We start from the raw sequence: 21,033 nt of genomic DNA, 5'->3' as shown, positions 1-21,033 counted from the left end.
CGAGGTCAAGTCGTAACTGGGACTGCAGCTGGGGAGAGAGCCTGGCTCTGCTGCGGAGTGGGATGGAAATACCCGAGGCGATTTTTAATAAGCTAGCTCAAGGAAATGGAACAGCCTAGGTGAGCGCAGCTTGGCCAAGAAGCAGTTTAGCCGGCTCTGGCCATCGTGCAGCTGTGTGGCCAGACAGTTTCTGCTGCTCGGGCTCGCGCAGCTCGCGCTGCCCGGCACCCTGCACCGCAGTGCGGTTTGCTGTTCGGATACCTCCATGGAGCTGCTGGAGGAGCTCAGCTTGGGCTGCTGGTCTAAAGCTTCAGTCACCGTCCCTAGTTGTCTGTCACGAGTTTTTATCCAGCCCCCGTTAGGATCACGCTTTGCTCTGATTTTTAGCTCGGAGAGAGGTAGAGCCTGGCCCTAGGTAAAGAGGGAGAATTAATGTTCATTTGGTGAGGAGGTGGGAGGAAGTATCAGAGCCTGAGACACGATGAAAACCCCTCCGAGCATCCCCAAGGGCTGAGTAGAAAGCAGCTGAATTTTAATCGCCTCATTAAAAGAGAAACTTTTATTAGTCACAAATGGCCTATTAAAAGGCTCCAGAGTGAGTTACCCCACACTGAACCGCGTTTCTTCCTGCCAACTCTGCTTAGCTTTAGCTTATCATCCGGCGAGCAGGGAAAGAGCACTCAGCAGGGCCCGCTGCAGTAGCCGTGCTCGGCTGCCGCGCTTGCTCCGCAGGCACGGCCGAGCCCGGCTCGCTGCATAACCCCGGGAGCCCGGCCGCGCAGGCAAGCGTGCAGAGGCACGCAGGAGCCGGCTGCGCCGGCGTCGGGGGAGCAGCTCCATTATTTGTGATACAGGTTGGAAGGCTCGGCAGGAAATGTGTTCGGTTAACAATTTAATTTCCCTATTAGGCTGACTTTCCTTTGTACATCACCTCTTGGCTCCTGGAGGCTCATTGTTTTGTCAGCTGAAAGGCTTTGACTGAACTCCTGAACCTTTTGCCTGGGATCAAGCCTAGTATTGGTTAAACTTCGAACGTATGCTCCCCTGGGAGACCATCTTTGTCCACGCAGAGGATGGCCATGTTGTACTTCAGTGAGCCTGTACGTAGTGGGAGAAATGCTGTTCTCCATCACTCTTCCTTTTAAACCAGTCTCTTGTCTCTGACTTCCCAAGAATCCCACCTTGCTAAATCCTCACAAAAGACATTGTCTGGCCTTTCAAACAGACGAAGGTGGCACTTTCTGTAATTTATCCTTTCTTTCCCGTTTCCCAGAACAGCGTCGTTACCCTTTTCCCAAATTTCATTGCATTAAAATTATGTCACACTGAATTAGGAGCTAGTTTGCAGAAGGCTTGGAAGGCGCAGGCCCCCCAGCTGCCCTGGGCTGGGATGTAGGTTATTATGATTTCCACTCTGCCTGTGCCAGTCTGAAGCACAGAGCAGGGAATTGTCCGGGCCATTCAGGAAATCTGAGGCACAGCCAAGAATAACACCCGTATCTTCTAATCCCTGATTTGTGTCGCTGCAATTGCTTCTAATATTTTCCATTGTTGTGCTTTGGGTCTCACTGAACTGCCTCCGAGGGCTGAGCACTGCTGGCAAGTAGGGCATTGTGGAGCCAGGCTGAGCTTTACTGGGGCCTTGTCTGAAGTCCGGTTTTTAGGTGATTAAGGTGAAGGATTCAGGGAAAACCAAACCACCTTACTATGCAGTTTGGCCACGCAGTCAATTCTATCTAACGGTGTTGAGGCCTGAAGGAACAGAAGAAAACAGAAGACAGCCCTTCTCGCAAGACTAGAGCTAGCAAAAACTTAAGGCTGCAGCCCTAAAAAATCTTGGTGCACGCCTGGAGATGGGAAGTTGCAATGAAATGCTCGCTGCCAGGAGCTCCTTCTGCCTTGCCAGGTGGGAGGACGCGCATGGGGAAGTGTTTGCGATCACAGGCATGGTACGGCGCGGCTCAACTGAGCAGGATGCTTGTGAAAGTGTTTCCCAAGTTCCAGTACTCTGCACCAGCAGGCCAGCATGGGATTGATACGGGATCACCATGGTCCCCAAGGATATGTGGCTATGAAAAGTGACTAAAACGTTAGATGAGAAGATAACTGGCTTTCTGAAGCAACATTTCATCACTGTTTCATTAGTTTGGGTAGATGAGTATTTGGACTTCAATGCTACCTTTGTATGACTAAATGATCTTTTTTTTTGGAGGGGGGATTTGAAAAATCATCAGGTCCTTAAAAGAGCCAACACTGAGGCTCAAGTATTTCAGCTCTAGTGCATTGAAGGTGCAAAGTTTGGGGAGTTCGGATATCGGTGAGAATGAGACTTGGAACGAGCTGAAGTTATCGCTCAGGCTGGCGAGCCGGAGCTGGGTCAGCTGCAAGGGAGATCCTGCGCCTAACGGCCGTGCCTCGACCCGGGGTGCTCCGACAGTTGTGTTGTAAAAGAAGTGATAGAGCAAACATCCTTAAAGTAGGTACGTAGCTTTGTCTAGTAAGAGTGTGTGCTTTGATAGCAAACATGCAAATTTGTAGAATGTTGTATTCACCTAAACCTTCACAAAACCTTCTTAATCACCGCAGACTAGGCGGAAAGCATTGTGTAAGACAGTATCAAGATTTAGTGCAGAGGAGAAATTAGGAAGTCAATTGTGTTTCTGTAGGAAAAAACAGAGCCAATACTTGATATATGGAGGATTCAATGGTAGGAGGAGAATAGTGGGAAACTTAGTGATGTGGTTATTAGATATCCATGTAAAGTAGGTTGTAACTGATTGCATTATGATAAGAGTTGTGTAAATACCTGACAATATAGTGCCGGGGGACTGGCCACCACAAGGGTTTGACCCAGTGATTTGACTTTCACTGTGCCCCAAAACAAAGTGCCGCTTTATCTCTCTCCAAACTATCGTCAGGAAGCAGAGTATTTCAGGCAGCTTCACGTGAGTTGTCGATGAACTTTATGCAGCTGATGAAACCTTTCAGCATTCAGGAGTTTTGAGGACATGAATCTGCACTGCACTGACTACATCACCTTCGTTACCTAGTGGAGAGAAGGCTGGAGGTGAGGGTGGGGAGAGAAAAAGGACCTGCCTTTACTGCCCAGGTAATCTCCTTTGATTGTAGGGGATGCTAGTACCACCAGAACGTGACTCCTATTTGTGCAACTACTAGCAGACCTGTAATCAGGAGGGAAGGATTTTTTTCAGGCGTGGCAAGCTGACACCCGCAAGCTTTGGGTTTCTTTTGGGCAGGTAGTACCTGCTCTTTCCCATCTCTGATTTTGTGTGTATGTCTTAAAGTTTCAAGTTATCTTTGAAAAGGCATTGGTAACGTTGCAAATTTATCTTCTGGTGTGCACAAAATGTCCTGCCAATGTGCCCAAAAAATGCAAATGCTTCCTTGTGCTGTTTCCATCTGTGGTTCCTTTTTCTTCTCAGTGCACAATTGGTGTTTTGGAATATTTTGTGCCAAGTATTTTGTTGGAGCCATTTTTGAAGCCTGCACGGGGTGCCTTTCCTCCCCAGTTATAATGACACACAATGAAATGTGTAATCACAGACCTGCTTTTTCTGTTACTAATTAGTTACAGCTTTAGCTGGAATGGGAAGAGAAGCCAGGGGGGCTCCCAACTTGCAGATAGGAGGGAAAAGCTCTAGACAGAGTGCGTGTGGAAACCTTAGTCCAGTGAGCGCTGTTATAATTGTTTCCAGGTGGTTCCATATCATACGTAGGTAAGTAATCACAGGCTTTGTGTGTTCAGTCGGTAACTGCAACGGTGCCATTTCGTCGCTGGCCTTGAGCAGGGTCCAGAGCCTTCTGGTTGGGGACTTCTCCACCAGCCCGTGCCCAAGACCACACACTGCCCTCCTCGCCGGCCGGTGCCACCGGTGTCTCTTGGGGGCCTCATGGAACACGCTTGAGTTAGCTGACAGTCGGTTCCCAGGCTGTATCTGCTGGAGATGTATTTAATTCTCCAGCTTTTTCCTTAAGGCAGGCAGGACATGCAGAACTGGCAGCCTTGCAGCTTTAGAGAAAAAATGGCTTTTCCAGGAGTTTTTATTTATTTATTTATTTATTCCTTTATTTAGTCTGTCGGCACTCGTGAGCCCAGGTAATGTTAATGCAGGAGATGCTGCTGTGTTGTCTTCCCACGTGATGTGAATTTAGCATGAGGAGTTGCAGACATGTCATGAGAGTGGCCAGGAGCACGCGGGACTCTGCAGTCGGTCTGAAATGTCTCGGGCTTTTTCTTTACAAAGTGAAATCCTTGAAAACGTTCTTTACCCTGACCCATGCAGTCCGATTGTTTAAATGAAAGTGTGACCGCTGAAGTTTCGAGGAGAGGCCAGTTCTGATATTGTTCTGGAAGGTGCTTCTCTTGAGCCTGAAGAACTGCTGGATGTACGTGTGCTGCATCGACAAATCCAGCTGCACCTAGCTGGGGCAAGTTCTGACCGTGGGTCTGAAGTGGGGTCACTGACTGCTTGTGATCAGCTTACACTAACCAGCAACTCCACTACCCCCATGTGTGCCTTGGGATTGGAATAGCCCCGAACTCTCCTAGCAGGAGAAAAACATTGCACTCATTTTTTTTCCCCTATTGTTTCCGCTAAAGCCAAAGACAAATCTCATCTTTGCTTCAGGAGAGGAGGCTTGGCATCTTCCTGAGGTTCCAGTATATGTTTGCAGGTTGATGGTTCACTTATTCTGTTGGCAAGTCGCTTCAGTCGGCGACTGTGCGGGGCAGCAGCCTGTTTCAGCCGGCACACGATCCACAGTAAATCGCAGCGTAAGCTGCACTTGGCACTTGGCTCCGTCAGCATTTGTCTCGCCTGCGTTCCGTGCTCTTTCTAGTAAATCTGCGTTTCTGAGCCAACAGGTTTTGGATTGCCAGGTCTGTCTTTTGTAATTTCAGCTACTTGAAATAATTACGTTCTCTGGATCCATCAACTGGATCAATAGGACACGAGGGCCCCTAACACAGGTGACCGTGACACAGTTGGCACTTGCGGAGCATTCCTTTCCGGGATAAATAAGCCGTAACACATTGGTCCCCGTTGCTGCTCTTGGCCCAGGGCTGTCCACAATCCAGCCTGGGCTGAGCAGGATCTCGGGGTAGGCGAGTGGGAACTGCTGGAGCAGGTACTACCACGGCATCTCTTGCACCATGGAGACAGGTGAAGCTCTTTTTGCTCCCTGTTACCTGGATTGCCACGGCTTTTGTGAAATGTATTCCTACCCAATCCCGTTGTTCTTGGATTTTGTTACAGTTTGTTCAATGAAAGTGAAAAGGGAAAGAAAAAGAGGAGGTGCAGGAAAAAGAAAGAAAAGAGAAATTGGCCGGCAACACAGCTATGTCCAGATCAGTGAATAGAGAGAAAATTTCATTGTCTGAATCTTTAAATGGACTTAAAAAAGAAGATAGGCCCTTGTTGTGCATCCTTACGCTTTGACAAAGCACAGCACACGTGACAGCATCACTTGTTAACAACATTTCTCCTTTTGAGATGAGCATTTTCTAGTGGGAAGTATAAAATACTGACTGCATTTTGTGAGTCATGAGAAATATACGTTTCACTGGAAAAACATATCCTTGTTTGTGGTTTTATTTAGATGATTTGAAAAGGTGGATTTCAGAAGCCTAATTGAGCATTCTCTGTCTCTGTGTCCATTTTACACTTCACTTGGTGAGAACAGAGAAACGTGGCTGCTCGGGCTTACTTACGGTTTAGCTCTATTTCATCCCCTCGTCCATTCAGAAGGTGACGCCACGTTTGGGTAGCCAGCTCTCCAGGAAAGCTCAGCGGAGAGGTGGAAAGCAGCTTCTCGTGGTTTGTTCCTGAAAGATGCCTCCAAGTTCAAAATAAATAAGTTCTCTTTTTTGCCACAAGATCTGGTATGATTCTGCATGAGTCATTTTCTGACTATTTTACTCACTTGTCACCTGGAAAAGCATTGTTTCATCAACAACCATGCAGCTCTGCTGATGTTTTCCTGTGAACTCTCACTTAGCCGCACTTTAAGAAGAGCCCTTAGACATTGCCTGAGGTACTTTACTTCCCATCCTAAATTTTGAGAGACTCTGTGTACTGTTTGAGTATCGCATTGTCAACCAAAAAAGAGTCGCCTTGCAAAAATGGTTCAGTGGTATTTTTATAACTATTCAAGTTTGCTACAGGGCTGTGGGAACTTAATCAGTGAATGGGTATTTATTAGTGCATGTACACTTCCGATCGTGATCTCGGGAATTATTCTCTCCCTCCTCCTTGCAGCTGTCTGCAGTTACGGGGTTTGTTTCAACGGTGGAAATTGCATAGAGGGATCTTCGCAGCTCTGTCATTGCTCCTCTGGTTTCCAAGGACCTCGCTGTCAGTACGGTAAGCAGTCTTTTAAAATTCTTCCTTTAACTTTGAGTCGGAAGTGAAGGGGATAAAGAGTGAGGGATGCCCCAATGTTTTTTTTGTCCTAGCCATTGTTTTATCTGCAAAACTCCAATAATCTGCTCTCTACTTTTTTTGGCCACTGTTTGTAATGTTTGGGGAACTTGGATGTTTGGAAAGGAAATGCTTATCATGACTTGCTGTGAAACAGCTCCGTACTGTACAATAGCCTTTATTCCTGGCTGCCATCAGCAGAGGGATTTGCTGGAATCGGAGAAGGAAGCTGATTAAAGTTGGGTCAAACAAAGAAACCCTGGGGTCATGGCCTGTGGAGTGAAGCTCAGCCTGGGGGAGCGTGGCAATGGGCTGCCACATCAGAAGGGAAAATAGTTAAGCTCTGACTAGCTGGATCAGTTATATCTTTGGCTAGGCTTTATTTTGGGGCTGCTAAGCTTTATTTAATTAACCTTCGTGCAATATACAAATTCTCTCTTGAAGGTTATTGAGTTTCCTATGTTTGGTAATTTAGAGATGTTCTGATTTGGTAACATGAGAGTCTATAGCAAACAACTGCTTAGAGCTGGAACGGTTCTCCATGCCTCATATATGGTAAGAGAAAAATGTGCCTTGTACTGTTGCAGAGAGAAACGGCTGCCCTTTCTTCCCTCTAACTGCTAAGTCTGCAAGGTACAGGGCAGTAACAATTACTCAAATTCTGGATTTATGACGGCAAATTAAATAATGACTTTTTTTTTTTTTTTTTTAAACCATCCATTAGTATATATCTCTTCGTTCAGACTTGTGGTTCCTTGCTCTTTCAGAAATGGAGGTAAGTTTACGGATGTAGAGGAGTTGACATCGGAATAGTCCTTGGCAGGAGCTGGTCTTTTCCCCGTGAGAAGGGCTGGAGAGGAGCATTTTCTGCAAAGCCTGAAACCCTCCAACCCCAGAGTAATCAGAACAGAGGGCGGCAAGGTGACCGTGCGAGTTAATCGGTTCAGGGAAAGCGTGTGTCTTAACACTGTGTTTTAAGAGGGCAGATACAAGGTCTTGCCGCTTCAGCTAGCGAGGAGGCACACAACCACCGGCTACGCGGCGGAGCTGGGCTGCAGCTGCTGAGCCAGCCTGCTCTTGCACATTTTTCACGGTGCATCTGTTTTAAGGAACTTTAATTGTTGTTACAAGTGTCAATTTAGAAGTGCTTAAAAGGCCCTTAAGTCACGTTTAGATAATACCTTTAAAGAAAAAGAGGATTCTCTCAGTCAGATACAAACTGTAGATCGGCCAAACCCTCCTTGACGCTGTTGACTTTAGGCTCTATTCATTCCTTGCTCCTTCTTTAATACATTTCGTTAACTGGAGTTAGAGCTGCGTTTATTACAGTCGGAGCCTTTCCTTGGACTCGACTGGGACAGTGGTTTGTGTGTGATGGTTATGAGTCCCCTGCCCCATGTTCCAGTGGTGGCACAAGTTCTCAGTTAGGCAATGAAGCAATTTCCTTCGTAATAAGAAAAAAGAATTGCCCCAAGCCCAGGTGTACGGATCACGAGCCTGGCTGCCGCTCTCTTGCTGCAGGGCATCCAAACTGGAGCTACTTCCAGAAATGCAGGCTCCATTTGGCAACAACCAGCCCCTCGGCCAGACCGGTGTGATTTCAGTGGAGCCTGGGCGCTGTCGAGCACAGAGGTGGCACGGACCCATCCGACACGAGGCATAAACCCCTCCTGGAGCATGTCCGAGACGTTTCTGTCAGGGCTGCAGGTCTGCATCTCTGCTCGAGCCTCCTGTTACCACAAGCTTTCACCTCTGGTCACAGCGAGGTGCGACACCTCTCCCGGGCTGGTTGTCCTTCTCTCCACAGCATTTGCAAAGGTGTCATCCAGAGTTAACGCCACGTCCTAGAGATACAGGGTGCTCTGTCCCGTGTTAGTGTGTTAAAAATGGTCTGGTGTCAGGGGACGGCGTGACCTTCTGCTTGTCTTAAGCAACGTGGTGCGAGCAGTTTACAGCCCGCTGTTGGGGGCTGCCGTGCCCTGCAGGGATGCAGGAGGGTGCGAGTTTCCCTGGGCTGAGCTTTGTGCTGCGGCACTCGGGTCTAGCGCCGCGGAGCCTCGCCTGGCCCCGGCTGGCAGCTTGGGGCTGGCACCGCTCCTGCCTCCCCGCTGCTGCCGCAGGAAACAGAGCGATGCCCAGGAAACGAAGCAGTCCGGCTTTAACTCGCTGGTCACTCAAAGCTCTGTGGCTGTTCTAATGCTAACGGTTTAAATTCTACATTTTAAGTAAGGTGAAGAGGGTGCTGCTTAGTATAACAATAATTTGCAGTTTGTTTTGCTTTTTTACTTTATGTTGCTAAAATAGTCACACTGCAGACACAATAGTAACCTGAGTCCAAATTATTTCTCTCCCCAGTGACACTCTCCTAACTGCAGTCTAAACACATTACTTAAAATACTGCTTCCCTCTCATCCTTTCACCCCCGAAGGGTTAGAGCATGGCTAATTCTCCGAGATGTACTCGATCCTGCACTGCTGCTTGGGTTTGCGTTTGCACGTTACAGGGTTTTCTAGGAAATAAACAGCCCTTAAATTGTCCCTGCAATGCTTTTGTCATAGCTTCTCTCATGCAAATCAATAAATTAAACGTCGGGCGTCTTCCTGTACAGAACCTGAGAGGTAAAAAACAGTTTCACATTTGGAAATGTTTAGCAATTCCCACAATTATAATTGGTTGCAGCTTTGAAAATAAAACACACATTTCTGAGACCCCCAACTATTTTTTAAAAGGGAAATGACTGGCTTATTTTGGAGGGGAAGAAAATACATCTGTAGTTGCACTGACATTACCCCCCTTGGATGAGGGACCCAAAGTCGGTGCTTTGGGTCTTAAAAGGTCAGCCTGCGGACGGCTGAAGGTTAGCTTTTATTTTACTGCCCTGCAAAGCTTTTTGCAGGATCCACGTGAGGCAGCAAAGGAGGACGACAGCGGCTTGTGTCACCAGCGTGCCCGGGGCAGTGTGCGTGCCCTCGGGGTGGTGTGCCCTTGGGGTGGTGCGCTGCCTTCGCACACCTCGCGGGGCTGCTCCGGAGAGGGAGGGGAGAAAGGCAGGGGGCAAGTGGGGCAGGACAGGAACGCTGCAGCCACTGCTGTGGGTCACAGCTCGCCTCCGCCTGGATTAACAGGTCCTCGGTGCAAGAAGCCTTTCCCCTTTTCTGGGGAAAAGGATGCTCTGATCAGATAAAAGGTGGCTGTTAGTCAGAGAAATCGGAAAATTGTAGTTCTCAGTTAAAAATGAGGCGTGGGTGAACCTCCAATAGTTGTAGTTTGGGCAATTGTGTAAAGCGTGACAACGGTTGAGCCTTTGGAAGTGATAAATTGAGTTTAAAAAAAATAAAAAAATTCCAAGATTGTTCTGCCAATTAACAAAGCATGAGGTGGTTATGTCATAGTTGTCACTTGTTTTTCTAAGCAATTTTGATTTTATTTTAATTCTTTTAAACTCCAAGTGAGTTGGCTGTTGAACTGTTCTCTCAGGATATTTGACCTTTATGGTGATGCTTCCTTACGTGCTTCTGTTTGGAACCGAGAAGCAAAGAACCAAACTGTAAAACTAGATTAAAAAAAAGAATAATGAAGAGCTTTTGAAACTTACTGAATTTCTGACCTTTATTTTGAACCTTTAAAATGTCTTTACTCAAAATACGTTTTTAGTGGCAGCTCAGAGAAGCTCCTTATCCGATTTGCTCATTTCCAATATGCCTGTCAAATTTTAAACGAATGTCTGAAATCCTGAATACCTGTGGTCAGATCCTTACCTTCCGTATTTTGGCAGAGCTTCACTCAAGGCAGCGGGGATGGGCTGCATTACAGCCAACGGGGGATGGCCAAGGAGACGCAAATTATGGCTCTGCTCCCTGAAATTAAAGGAAGAAACCAACCCAAAGTCTTTGTTTTGGAATGAGCTAATTACAAGCAACAGGGTTGAGTGAATAGAGTGGAAAAATCGTTCTTCGTGCTGCTTAACCTCAGTTTATAGTGTTAGTTGTTCTATTGCCTTTCCAGACAGCAAAGCCCAGCTGACTTGGGAGCATTCCTTTGTGTGTGCAACCTCAAATTATTTTCATTCCCAAGTGATTTACGTTTTGTGCTCATGGCAGAAGTAGCCCCCTGACATCCCCTTCTGCCGGGACAATGCTTCGCTGTTTCCGAGGCCTGTTGTTTATAAACATTGCAAAGGCACCGTTGTCCTGCTTCCTTCAGCAAATCCGCCCGGACGGGACTATCTGGTCACTTCAAGGGCTGGAAGGAAGGAGATGGACCTTTGAAAGCCCAGCCCCAAGCAGGACGTGCTGGCTGGCTCAGGACTTCCACTCTTTCCCTTGTCTCCTGGTAAAGCGGCAGAAAATGTAACATGATCAATACCAGTTCGTACCCTCGGTGAATTTTTTGGACGGGGCACGTGGTGGACATGAGAGACGCCAGCACATTGACAAGAAGAGTGGTTTATCTTCTTGGCGCGCTGCTCTGTAAGCCTCGGCCACTCCTGAAGACAAACCCCAAACCCACTGATGCAGACTCTGCAAATGATGGACCATTTTCATTACCTGCAGTTGAAGGAAACATATAGATATAACAGATTGGGGACAGCGTTCATTCTGCAAGATAAGTGACTTTGCAAGCATCTTCAGAAAGCTTTCCTAGCTTTCAAGTTTAGTTTTAACCTTTTTTTCCATCCTGCTTTTAAACAGATGTTGCTCCTGAAAATCTCAAAAAGACCAACAAAAATGCTGCGTTAGCCCTAGCTTGCAGAGAATTGACTTTTTTTGTCTGTCTCTTGATGTTTTTCATTATTCATAGCATTTTCCAAAAGCCAAGGTGCTTGCCACAGAGAACGTGCTGATTGAGGATACAGGAAGATCCCAGCCACAAACTCATCCTTCCCTTCATCTTAATTTCTTATTGACTACTGTAAATGATTTTTTTTGGTAAATACTTTTTTGGACAAATTTCTGGTGGAAACCTAATTGTCTGGGTTCTCATCTTCCTTTTCACTGTTAAATGTACTCTGGGTGGTTAACTTCTGTGCCGGTCAGTCAACATTTGTGCTGGATTTTAATGAAAGGATGGGAGACTGGAGGCTGCTTCAGAGAAGACAGCTTTGCGGAAGGACACACAATGGTTGACCGGTGAATCATTTTTTCTCATCTGTCACCTATAAAAGAAGCTATCCCGGTATTTGAGACGATGATACCTTCTTGAGAAATAATTCCCCAAAATGGAGCCGTTTAGCATCTGACTGTGGGATGAACCTGGATGTGGTCCGGAGGGCTTCTGACAAGGCTGTTCGATGAAAACAACATGAAAATAACCCAGAGTGCATGAAGTTGCTCCACAGCGATATTCTGTGGTGTCATTCGTCTTCCAGAAATCTCTGTGTCTGATCTTAATGCTGTCACTTTTTCTTTTCTGGAAAGAAATACAGACGTGTTTGTTTTAAAGGCAGGACGTTCTCTGTCCTGGCCAGACTCTTATCATACCTTTCAGCATGGGATATTTTTACTGGCCAGCCTAGAGCAGCAGCAATCCTGTGTTTACCCTGGCTGGAAAACAGGCGGTACCCAATCAGTCTGGCTTCCAGGGGTGAGATGCTGTCCTTCCTGCTCTCCTGAGCTGTTGAAAGTGATAATATTTGGGCATTCTCCGCCTGCACTAAATCATCTCACTTTGAAGGCAGACCTCTCAATAGGGCTGCACGAGCTCTTTCAGGAAGGTCTGCAGTACATCTTGTTTACCCGTCTGGGTTTCAACGCCTTTTCTGTTGCCTCTTGCATCTCGGTGGCTTTTTGAGCATGTAAAGTGCTGTCAGCATAGGGATTTCTCTTCTTTTTTTCCCCATGCAGTGTGGCATCTCCTACCTGCCATAAGTGGGGCTTTGCTAGAGCAGCAAACCAGGGGAAGAGGTTGAGCTGAACAATATTGTAGTGACTGCAGAAACTGTTTGTGAACTGAGGAAGCAGCTGGGTTGTCCTGAACTCCTTCGTTATCTTCCATGTCTGGTAGATGAAAGGGTTGTAAATGGAGTGTTTGAGGTTTGGTTTGGGCTGAGACTCTCTTTAGGAGCTCCCTTCTTTGCGCTTGGATGTAAATGACCTTTCTGTACATTGCTGGGAGGGAGGGGGGTGTCGGAAAACCCGGGCTCTGCTCCAAGCCTTCCCAGGGATCCTCAGACCACCCTATGCTTCGGGGTCCGGTTTCGGTGGACTCAGCGTACCCGAGTGAACGCAGCGGAGCAGGTCCCCACATGGCTCCTCTGCACACCGGGGGGTCGCGCGTTCGTGGCAGGGACCGTCCGTCCGTGGGATGGGGAGCATAAAGGCTGTTGTTATTTGCATCTCGTACTGTAAATCAGCTGCTTGCCTTCAACGTTTGCTTACTGAAAGCTTCACGGCGGAGTGGATCGTTTCAGCAACACTCAGGCTTTGGGGGCTCTTGTGTGGGAACTTTGCTGTGCTGTAGGGACAGGACCCTTCCTAATTAGCCCGGCTGCGTTTTGAAGGATCGGCCAGACCAAATCTTCTTTAGCTTTGCACAAAGGAGAGGTCAACTGTAAGCAAGCAGGGCCCGTGATTAGTGTCTGCTTTTGCAAGGCCAGCTGAAATGGCTTTGTCGCCGCTTCAGGAGACCATTATTGTCTCCTTCTTTTATAGCACTGCCCTCATTTACACAAGCATTTGACATGCCCTCAGTGTTGTTTGATTGACTAATGACCCTATTTCTCCCGCTAACCTCTTCGAGCTGTTCAGTTGGAAGCCTTTGCGGTGTGTTAGGGCATGGGCTGCTTGGGCGGAGGGCTGGGAGAGAGGGCTTTGCGGCAGCCTTCGGGCTGGAGGTGATTTTCAAAGGGTATCGCAGGACTGCAAAGCACTCGAAGGCACTGAAGTCAAAATGGGAGAGGTTTTGTCTTTGGAAGCAAAGGGGAAAGCACCTTGTAGACTCTTCTTGGATCCGGGAGCTGGATGTGACTTTCTGAGATGGAAAGACACCACCAGCAAGTGCACATGCGATAATGCTTGTTTGGACTCGGGTGACTTCCCTGGTCCACGGGGACCCCAGTGCCGATTTCAGAACAACAGTAGCAAGACACTGTGTTCGATGTTTCATGGGTTTACAGTTCACAAGGCCGATTTAAAATCCGTTTGTGGGATTAAAGAGCAGCAATTGTTCTTCAGCTGTCAGTTTATTGGAGAGAATCCACTGTTAATAATACCAGGGCTAAATTAAGCAGAGCACTTCTCCTCCAACAGCCAAGAAGTCCGAATACTTTTATTTACAAACAGCCTCCTGATTCAAAGATTTAGCCTTCTGCTGGGGCGGGGAGAAGAGCCTGAGCCCAGAGATTTCTGCTAGTCCGCAGCATTGCCGTGCAACTCTGCCTGCCGGGATTTTCTCTCTTTTTGGCTCAGGAAGGCAGTGGAACAAGGGCGGCTTGTGCAGAGCTCTGCTTCGTCCTGCGCTATCTGCTTGTCCATCAGCCAAACATTAGGTATTTAATAGCTGGCAAACAGGTAGCACTGAACTCTTTGAAAAAGTTAGTGAGAGGAAACAAGCCAAGGCTATGCAGGGGTTTATTCAGTTAAAGAAAAAAAAAAGTCTTTTGTGAAATGAGTTTTGAAGAAAAGGGAAAATGTGCTGAAGCTGGGGGAACAGCCGGGGTTGTACCTGTGAAACAAGTTTCCTCGCACCTCCATCTGTAGGGTATTGTGGGGTCCAGCGTCCTTCACCGAGACGCACAACACGGCGTTCGCCGCGAGCTTCATGGCACGACCTCGATTTTACAAATCTGGACGTAAATGCAGGGCAATTACTCTATGAATAACTTCATAGTTCATATAATTTGAGTTTCTAAAGGTTAACTGGAGTACAGCAAACAGGCTTTTGGACGTACGCTATCGCATTTAAAGTTGTCCAGCTTCATCGATGAGTGATGGAGCATACGCACGAGCGAAAATATTACCGACACATTTGTTTAAAGGAACATGATAGCAAGTGAAAAAGAGCTGCTAGTTTAAGAGACTAAAATCTTAAGGGCTTTAGTGAATTTGAAATATGGCTTTCTTTGTTCTTTTCAAGCTTTCCTTGGGTTGAACTCAAGAATTGAGGATTTCATTATCATTTAAAAGAGGTGATTATATCGGGTGAAAGAAAGCGCATGGCTCAAGTCCTTCAGATGAGTTGTAGCCCCCTGCTTAGATTTTGGCAAATAAATGAAAAAGGAATCCTATCGCTGACATTGCACCGGTTTGTAATTTTCATATAGATCTTTACTGCTCCTCGCGTTAAGAGCTGTCAGTGGTAGGAAAAGCTTGGAGGGGAACTGCTGGTTGTGCCACCTGGAGAAGACCAAATCTAAGCTTTGTTTTGAGGGGTTTGTGCCTTGGGCCTAGTCATGTGAAGTACTGGATGCCATCTTCAAAGCGATGCGTGTTTTCCCTTTAATGAAGATTGAACTCCTCAGCACCTCCCGTGATCGCCTCCTTAATTATTACGGTGCTGGTACCATGGCGAAATGTCAGGCCCCCCTCTAATTGCCCTGCAAGGGTTTCTGCGAACGTTCGCAGCCAGCTGTGACCAATTAAAAAGGGGAGGGGTGTGTTTGTGTGTTTGCAAAACCTCAGTGACTTGCAAAGTTGAGCTAGGGTCCGAAGAGCTTTACGTTTTTGAGAGCTATGTAGTCTACCCTAAGTATTTTCTTCTCATCTGTTGAAAGTCAGACTGTAAGCACAGAGGTGAGTCAAGGGATATTTATACAGGAGAACAGATTATTTTCCAGGCAATGAAAAATACTCCAGTCTAAAAAGGGACCACTGGGATCCCATCGTGTAATTGGTAATAAGAAGAATTTGATACATGAATGCCAAGTGGACTGAATTGATGCTGAATCCTTGGACCGTTACGGGGGAGGAGGAGACCGTCCCAAACTTACAACTGCTCGCCCAACTGGCTGGTTTCTTGAAACGAGAGAGAGAACGATAACAAAACCGAAGCCCGGTCCAGTCTGCGCAGAAGAACCGTTTCTGGAGGCATGTCTGAGATGTGCCTCTCCTGCCTCCTGCTGCGGTCCTTAGCGGCTCTCCCTTTTGCGTTTGGCTGTTTTATGTTACGGAAGGGAGGTGGCACAAGGCAGCTTAACTCTTGGGACCTGTGATCTTCCGTCGTTTTCTGGGGATCTTGTGAAAATCGGCGGTGCGGGGGTCCGCGCTGGCTGTCAGCACAAGGGAACAGGTTCCAGCCAAAACAGGTGGTTTAGCAAGTGAAATGAGGAGTGAAGGCCAAAGCACAAAAGATAAGCATTGCTGCAAACCTTCCTGGAATTTTTAGAATTAATTTACGCTAAAATACACAGTACGGTCTGTAATAAAGCGTCAGTATGTTATGCTTTCAATTTCTGGGTTTGGAAAGGTTAGAGAAAACATTTTTTTTTTATCCATTATGTGCTGCCTTCTCCAAGGCATCTTTTTAAAGCAGTGTTCTCTAGCAGCTGATAACATCTTTTAGCCAGCTCCTTATCTCCACCTCAGCCACAGGTTTTCCTTTAATGTTTGCTTCGTTTGTTGTGTTTCAGTCTGTTTCCCCGCCTTTGCTGTATGGTCTCAGCGCTACAGTACAATTCGTGTAATAATTCAAGAAACAAACATAAGTTGAGATTCCAGTCATTACAAATACTTTTTTTTTCTGGGAAGATGCTCAGAGGATTCCCGCTCCAGAGGTTTAATTAACGAGAGTTATGTGAGAAAGGGAGGACACTTTCCGTATATCCTTGATCCAAGTTCAAGTGCTTGTGCATTCCTGTTGTGCAATGCATTTTTTTGACTTGGGCTGAAGCTTGCTGTTCTGTGCAGCCTTAACCCAAACTAAGTTGTTTGATAGCGGAGGGGGAGGAAAATCTCCCGCTGACAACCCACGCAAACAAATCAAGGGTGGCACCAGCCAGCAAAGGAGTTTGTTACAGTCGCTTTTTACTGCTAGGTAAGTTACAAAATTCAGATGAAAAATGGTGTCTCTGAAAATGGGAATCCTCCTCCTTCTGAGACTGTGGCATCAGGTTCAAAGAACAAGTTCAGGGAGTTTGTGCCTCTGCAGCTTCTTTATCCTCAGGTTTCCCGCGTGCTCAGCTTGTGTTCACTGATTACAGCTATGTTACGGTGTTAAGTTAATACTGTAGTGCATGTATATGTGTATGCATGTATATGAACATTAGGATGTCGTAGTACATACATGGTTTATAGTATATTAATACCACCTATAGGTAGTATTTAAAAATATGTATTGCATTTTAATGGTCCCCTCACTGGAAACACGGAAATGATTTGCAGTGGAGTGATTATCTTTCTAGCCATATATAAGCACGCAGACCCTTCGGGCACAGCCAGTGCCCCGCGCTTCGTAGGAACCTATGTCTGGACCCTGCTTCTCCCTGAGTTACCACTGTCCCGGCCCGCCAGACACAATCTGCGTGCGGTGCTCTTGCTGGTAGCGGTGGCGTTGGCACCGTGTTCGAGTACGTAGGGAAGTGGTGGGGGAACAAGCCGTGCCGTGCAGGGGCTGGAGCCCTGTCGTTGTCTTCAGGCTCTCTGGCTGGTTTCCCCCTGCCCGGGAGCGGGGCAGGAGTGCCAGCAGCTGGAAGCAGGCGCACGGCAAGCGTTTGTCAGCAGAAGCGCAGCTCTAGACCAAAAGCAGGATCCCGGCAACCCTTGCTATTCTGGGGTGAGATTTCCCAGTCCCAGCATGGTTGGTTTCCTCCCAGACATGCTTATTTTTATGGGACTTCGGTTTCTCGTGGTTCAACTTGCGCACGCAGACACGTGTGCTGTATGTAGTTGTGCAAACGGTTTTTCTTTGCATAATTCAATGTTCGTGGGGCCTCTGTAACCCCTTTACCTTCCCATTGGCTACAGGGACACCTGTTAGACCCTCAGTCTCTATAAGCCAGCCAAAAAACTGTTTTGAAGGCCAACAGGTGTTTCTAGTTTGCCGTATGTGAATGCGTATTAGCTGTCTGTCTTCCCACCTCCCCAAGCAAATAAAACCACAGTTGAATCTGGAAATCCTCCACTCAACACCAGAACAGCAGGCGGCCCTGCACGGGGGTGCCAAGAAGTCCAAACAAGCTCCCTTCTCCACGGCAGGCCGTCTAGCAGACTCACGGGCTAGGCGCCGGGGCTGCTGGCCGTTAGCTGCTCTCTTAAGTAATGCGTTTGTGTTTTACTTTCCACTTACTCTGGAACATGAGCTGAAAAGCCTGGCACGCGGCAGCTTTTAGGACACTGTCATACCCATAACGCTGTTGGCTTTTGTTTGCATATAGCAGCGCAGATCATCGGGCAGGCTGGTCCAGCTCCGTTTGCTTACGTTCAGTGGCCATCAGTAGTTTTGCAGTGGAAGCAGTTTTTGATGTTTTTCACCCTACTAAGTGCATCTGCTTTTCTCGGATGCCTTCAGTCCAGGCTTCCAGGCTTCTCAAAGAGGTTTTGTAAGTGGCAGAGACTTAAAACGTGTATGTCATAGATTTGAGGTGGGACTCTGCTGCAGACGGGCTATGCTAATACAAATGAGTGGTGACAACAAAGAAGTAGAATAGCCCGTGTTTGCAGATTAAAATAGGGAATCTTTTTTCATAGAGATTTAAGTGGCTTGCTTAAAGGCTGGATAGATCATTACCAGAGGTCCAAACCAGCTCTTGGCTCTTCTAGCCAGGAACTGTTTTGAATCATTGATAATGGAAGTCAGTTATGTTGATTCATGGTCCTAATCTGATTGTCAGAGATCAAAGGGTCAAAATAATACAGTCCTGTGTAATAAATGCAAGCGATCGGTAGGATGCTGGGTTCCTTTTGCTGGTTTAACGATCTAGTGTGCAGTGGATAAAGGGGACGGGTGGGTCTTAAGCTGTTAAAGAGAATCCAGGGGATATCGTGCCTTTCCTCAGCATACCATTGTGTTTTGTGAGGCATATTGGATTTCCGTACAGCAGATGCTGAGATAATGGATGCCAGATGTATGTCATTAGAGGATACCTCTTTTTACCAGCTGCAAATTGTCCATCACTTCCTCTACTGTACATTGTCATCATGAGAAGCTTGAATTCCCATAATTTACTGATATCTCAGATGTTATCAGGCCTCTCTTTAACTGATAAGTAATGGGCTTGTGCAGTCCAAACCAAGCACATGTGGAAAAGTCAAATAATGTATTTTGATTTGTATTTGTTCAGGAGCTCAGTTATGATTTGCCTTGATAAACTTGCTTGGAAAATTATATTCTACATTTAACTTGTAAAATGAATCCCTAGAAAACTCCAAGGATTTAAGTGAAAGAATGCCAGAGATGTTTTTGTACTTATGTGAGAATAAGACATGGCTTTTCACTTTACAGTCTCTAGTGTAACCGGATACGCTCTTTAAAAATGCACATTTTTAAACTGAAGAAATGGTTAAAAAGAGAACATTAAGCCGTGCAGACGGTATGAATACAGAATGCATCACGACATATTTAGGCACAAATTCATTATGAAAATATTCATACTTTACACAGGCTTCTTTTAATCAGAAGGAATCTGAGGTTTATGTGAGATTTCATATGTGTTGCGATACACCTCCACAGTACGCTTATTTAGTTCTGTGAATACACCATCTTCTAAGTCTTTTGAAGTTCATTCCTTCCTGCATGTATTTCCCAGACAGAATGCTTCAGAAAATTTTCTTGAAATGGTTTGTAAGGTCATTTTTTTTTCAAACCTAGAAAAAAGGTTTGTTGTAAGGAAAACAATGCCACTGACTTACTTTACTTTCCTGAAAACTTTCTGCTACTGTGAACACATTTCCCCTTTGTTGGACTTCCCTTTCGGCTGCATCTGGTTCAGAAGGAGGAAGGTGAGAGCTCAGCGCTGTGCAGGCGGTGCTGGAAGCTGTCTGGATAGCTGCGTGGTGCAGCCACGTTGCAGGAGATAAGGGAAAAAAGGACTCTGGTCTCTTGAAAGGAACGTGTTTGGAGATGTTTGTACCACCATTTTCCATTCTGCGGTACCGAAACTTTCCGTAGTTGGAAATGCAGCCCCTTTCTTCTGCAGCGTATTGGCTTTGACCTTTTTTAATGTAACAGCAGAGAGCGGTGATATTTGAAATGCGTAGGAGAAACAGATGTAGAAAATGGTTTTTGGGAAACAGCAGATCAGGTAATTTTTCTGGTTTGAAATGATTTAGGCATTATCCCCCTCCATTGCGGTCTGGGAAACTGCCCTGAATTGCACAGCAGAATACTTACTCCTAGCAAATAAGTACGTTATTTCCACCTTCGTTTTTCCCGGTTGCTCAGGACCTCACCTCATTAATAGTGAAGATTTTGGAATGTGAAATATTTGGAGTATCTGGGTATCAGAGCTATACAATAGATCTCTGTGGCAGGCGGTCACTGAACTCCATCTTTCTGCACGGAGGTGTTTGGTTTGCCTCTAATTCTGATAGCCTGCGCAGTGCTGTGACTGTCCCTGTCGAGCAAACGTCGTTGAACTTAACTGCTTCTTCAAGAAGGTGAATTTCAAGTGTAAAACACTGCATTTACGCTTTTTTTTTTTTAACTTGTGCATTTAACGAGAAGCAAGTAGCAATGACCCTTTCCTTAGAGACAAAAGGAAGTATGTATAAATGTCTTTTGTGGCTTGGCAGTAAACTTGCTGAGGACAACATAAAGCGTGCTCATTAAATGTTCTTTAAACAGTATTGCTTTTTGTTTTCAGAAGCAATGTGATGTTTCATCCCACCGTTAATTACCTAATAGCAATTATGGCATAAACAAGCCATTTGCTATTGTGGCTTTTTCAATTTATTTTTCAAGGTTCTTACTCTTGACACCTATTATGCATCTGGGAACATGAGTGGCTTTTGTAGTGAAATATAAATAAATACCGAGATCAGTAATCAATAGTTTTACATAGACCATCCTGTACTATAAATGCTACGGCAGCTCTTGAGAACCTTACAAAATGTTTCCCCCCTTGGATGCTTTGTAGTGTTGAACTTAATTATACGGAGACAAAGAGATGAGGAGAAGATTATTTTTTCCCAGGGACTTTCCAGTTCTTTAGAATAAGATGTGTACTGCCCATTGTGCCTTGCTAGCTGAGTGAGCAAGCCTCAAAAAAGAGGTACTATTTGTGTTAGTGTTGCGTACGATGAAACTTCTGCAAAGTGCTTAGAAAGACTGGGCAAAGAGAGACTCTCATAGCTGACCATTCCGCTTATAACCTTTCTACCTGAGATCATAATCTTCTTTATGGTATTTCAGCACTTCTGAGTCTGTTCCAGCCAAAAAAAGGAGGTTTGCTGGAAGGAGCAGCTGATCATCAATGCTTCAGAGCTTTGAAGGATGCTTGGTTTAGGATTCCTTTTGAATAGAGTGTGGCTCCTGGAGCTTCTTATTCACAGATGAGTAAATTTAAACCTGATTGGTGAAACAGCTGAATGTCAAACCAATTCTTTCTGTGCCTGTGCCTCATTTCTGACTTTGGTAGCAGAGCCTTCTCCTTTGTCATTGTTACTCCTGAAAATATGTTGTCAAGTCTTATCTCCCCAGCTGAGCATTCTTTGCCAGGTCA

The 21,033-nt window shown here is 46.1% G+C and overlaps 1 protein-coding gene across 2 annotated transcripts in view; it reads left to right on the top strand.

The window, feature by feature from the left end:
• Positions 1-21,033, top strand: part of MEGF6 (multiple EGF like domains 6) — a 109,472-nt gene that overhangs the window by 13,126 nt on the left and 75,313 nt on the right. For both annotated transcript variants that reach the window (XM_076356410.1, XM_076356409.1), the window contains exon 4: positions 6,279-6,383. In XM_076356410.1, the coding sequence (XP_076212525.1) occupies positions 6,279-6,383 (105 nt within the window). The remainder of the gene's footprint in view (positions 1-6,278; positions 6,384-21,033) is intronic.

Source organism: Aptenodytes patagonicus, chromosome 19, assembly GCF_965638725.1.
Source record: "Aptenodytes patagonicus chromosome 19, bAptPat1.pri.cur, whole genome shotgun sequence".
Lineage (NCBI taxonomy): Eukaryota > Metazoa > Chordata > Aves > Sphenisciformes > Spheniscidae > Aptenodytes > Aptenodytes patagonicus.
The sequence above is the reverse complement of the archived record's forward strand: the minus strand, read 5'-3'. Positions and strand labels throughout refer to the sequence as shown.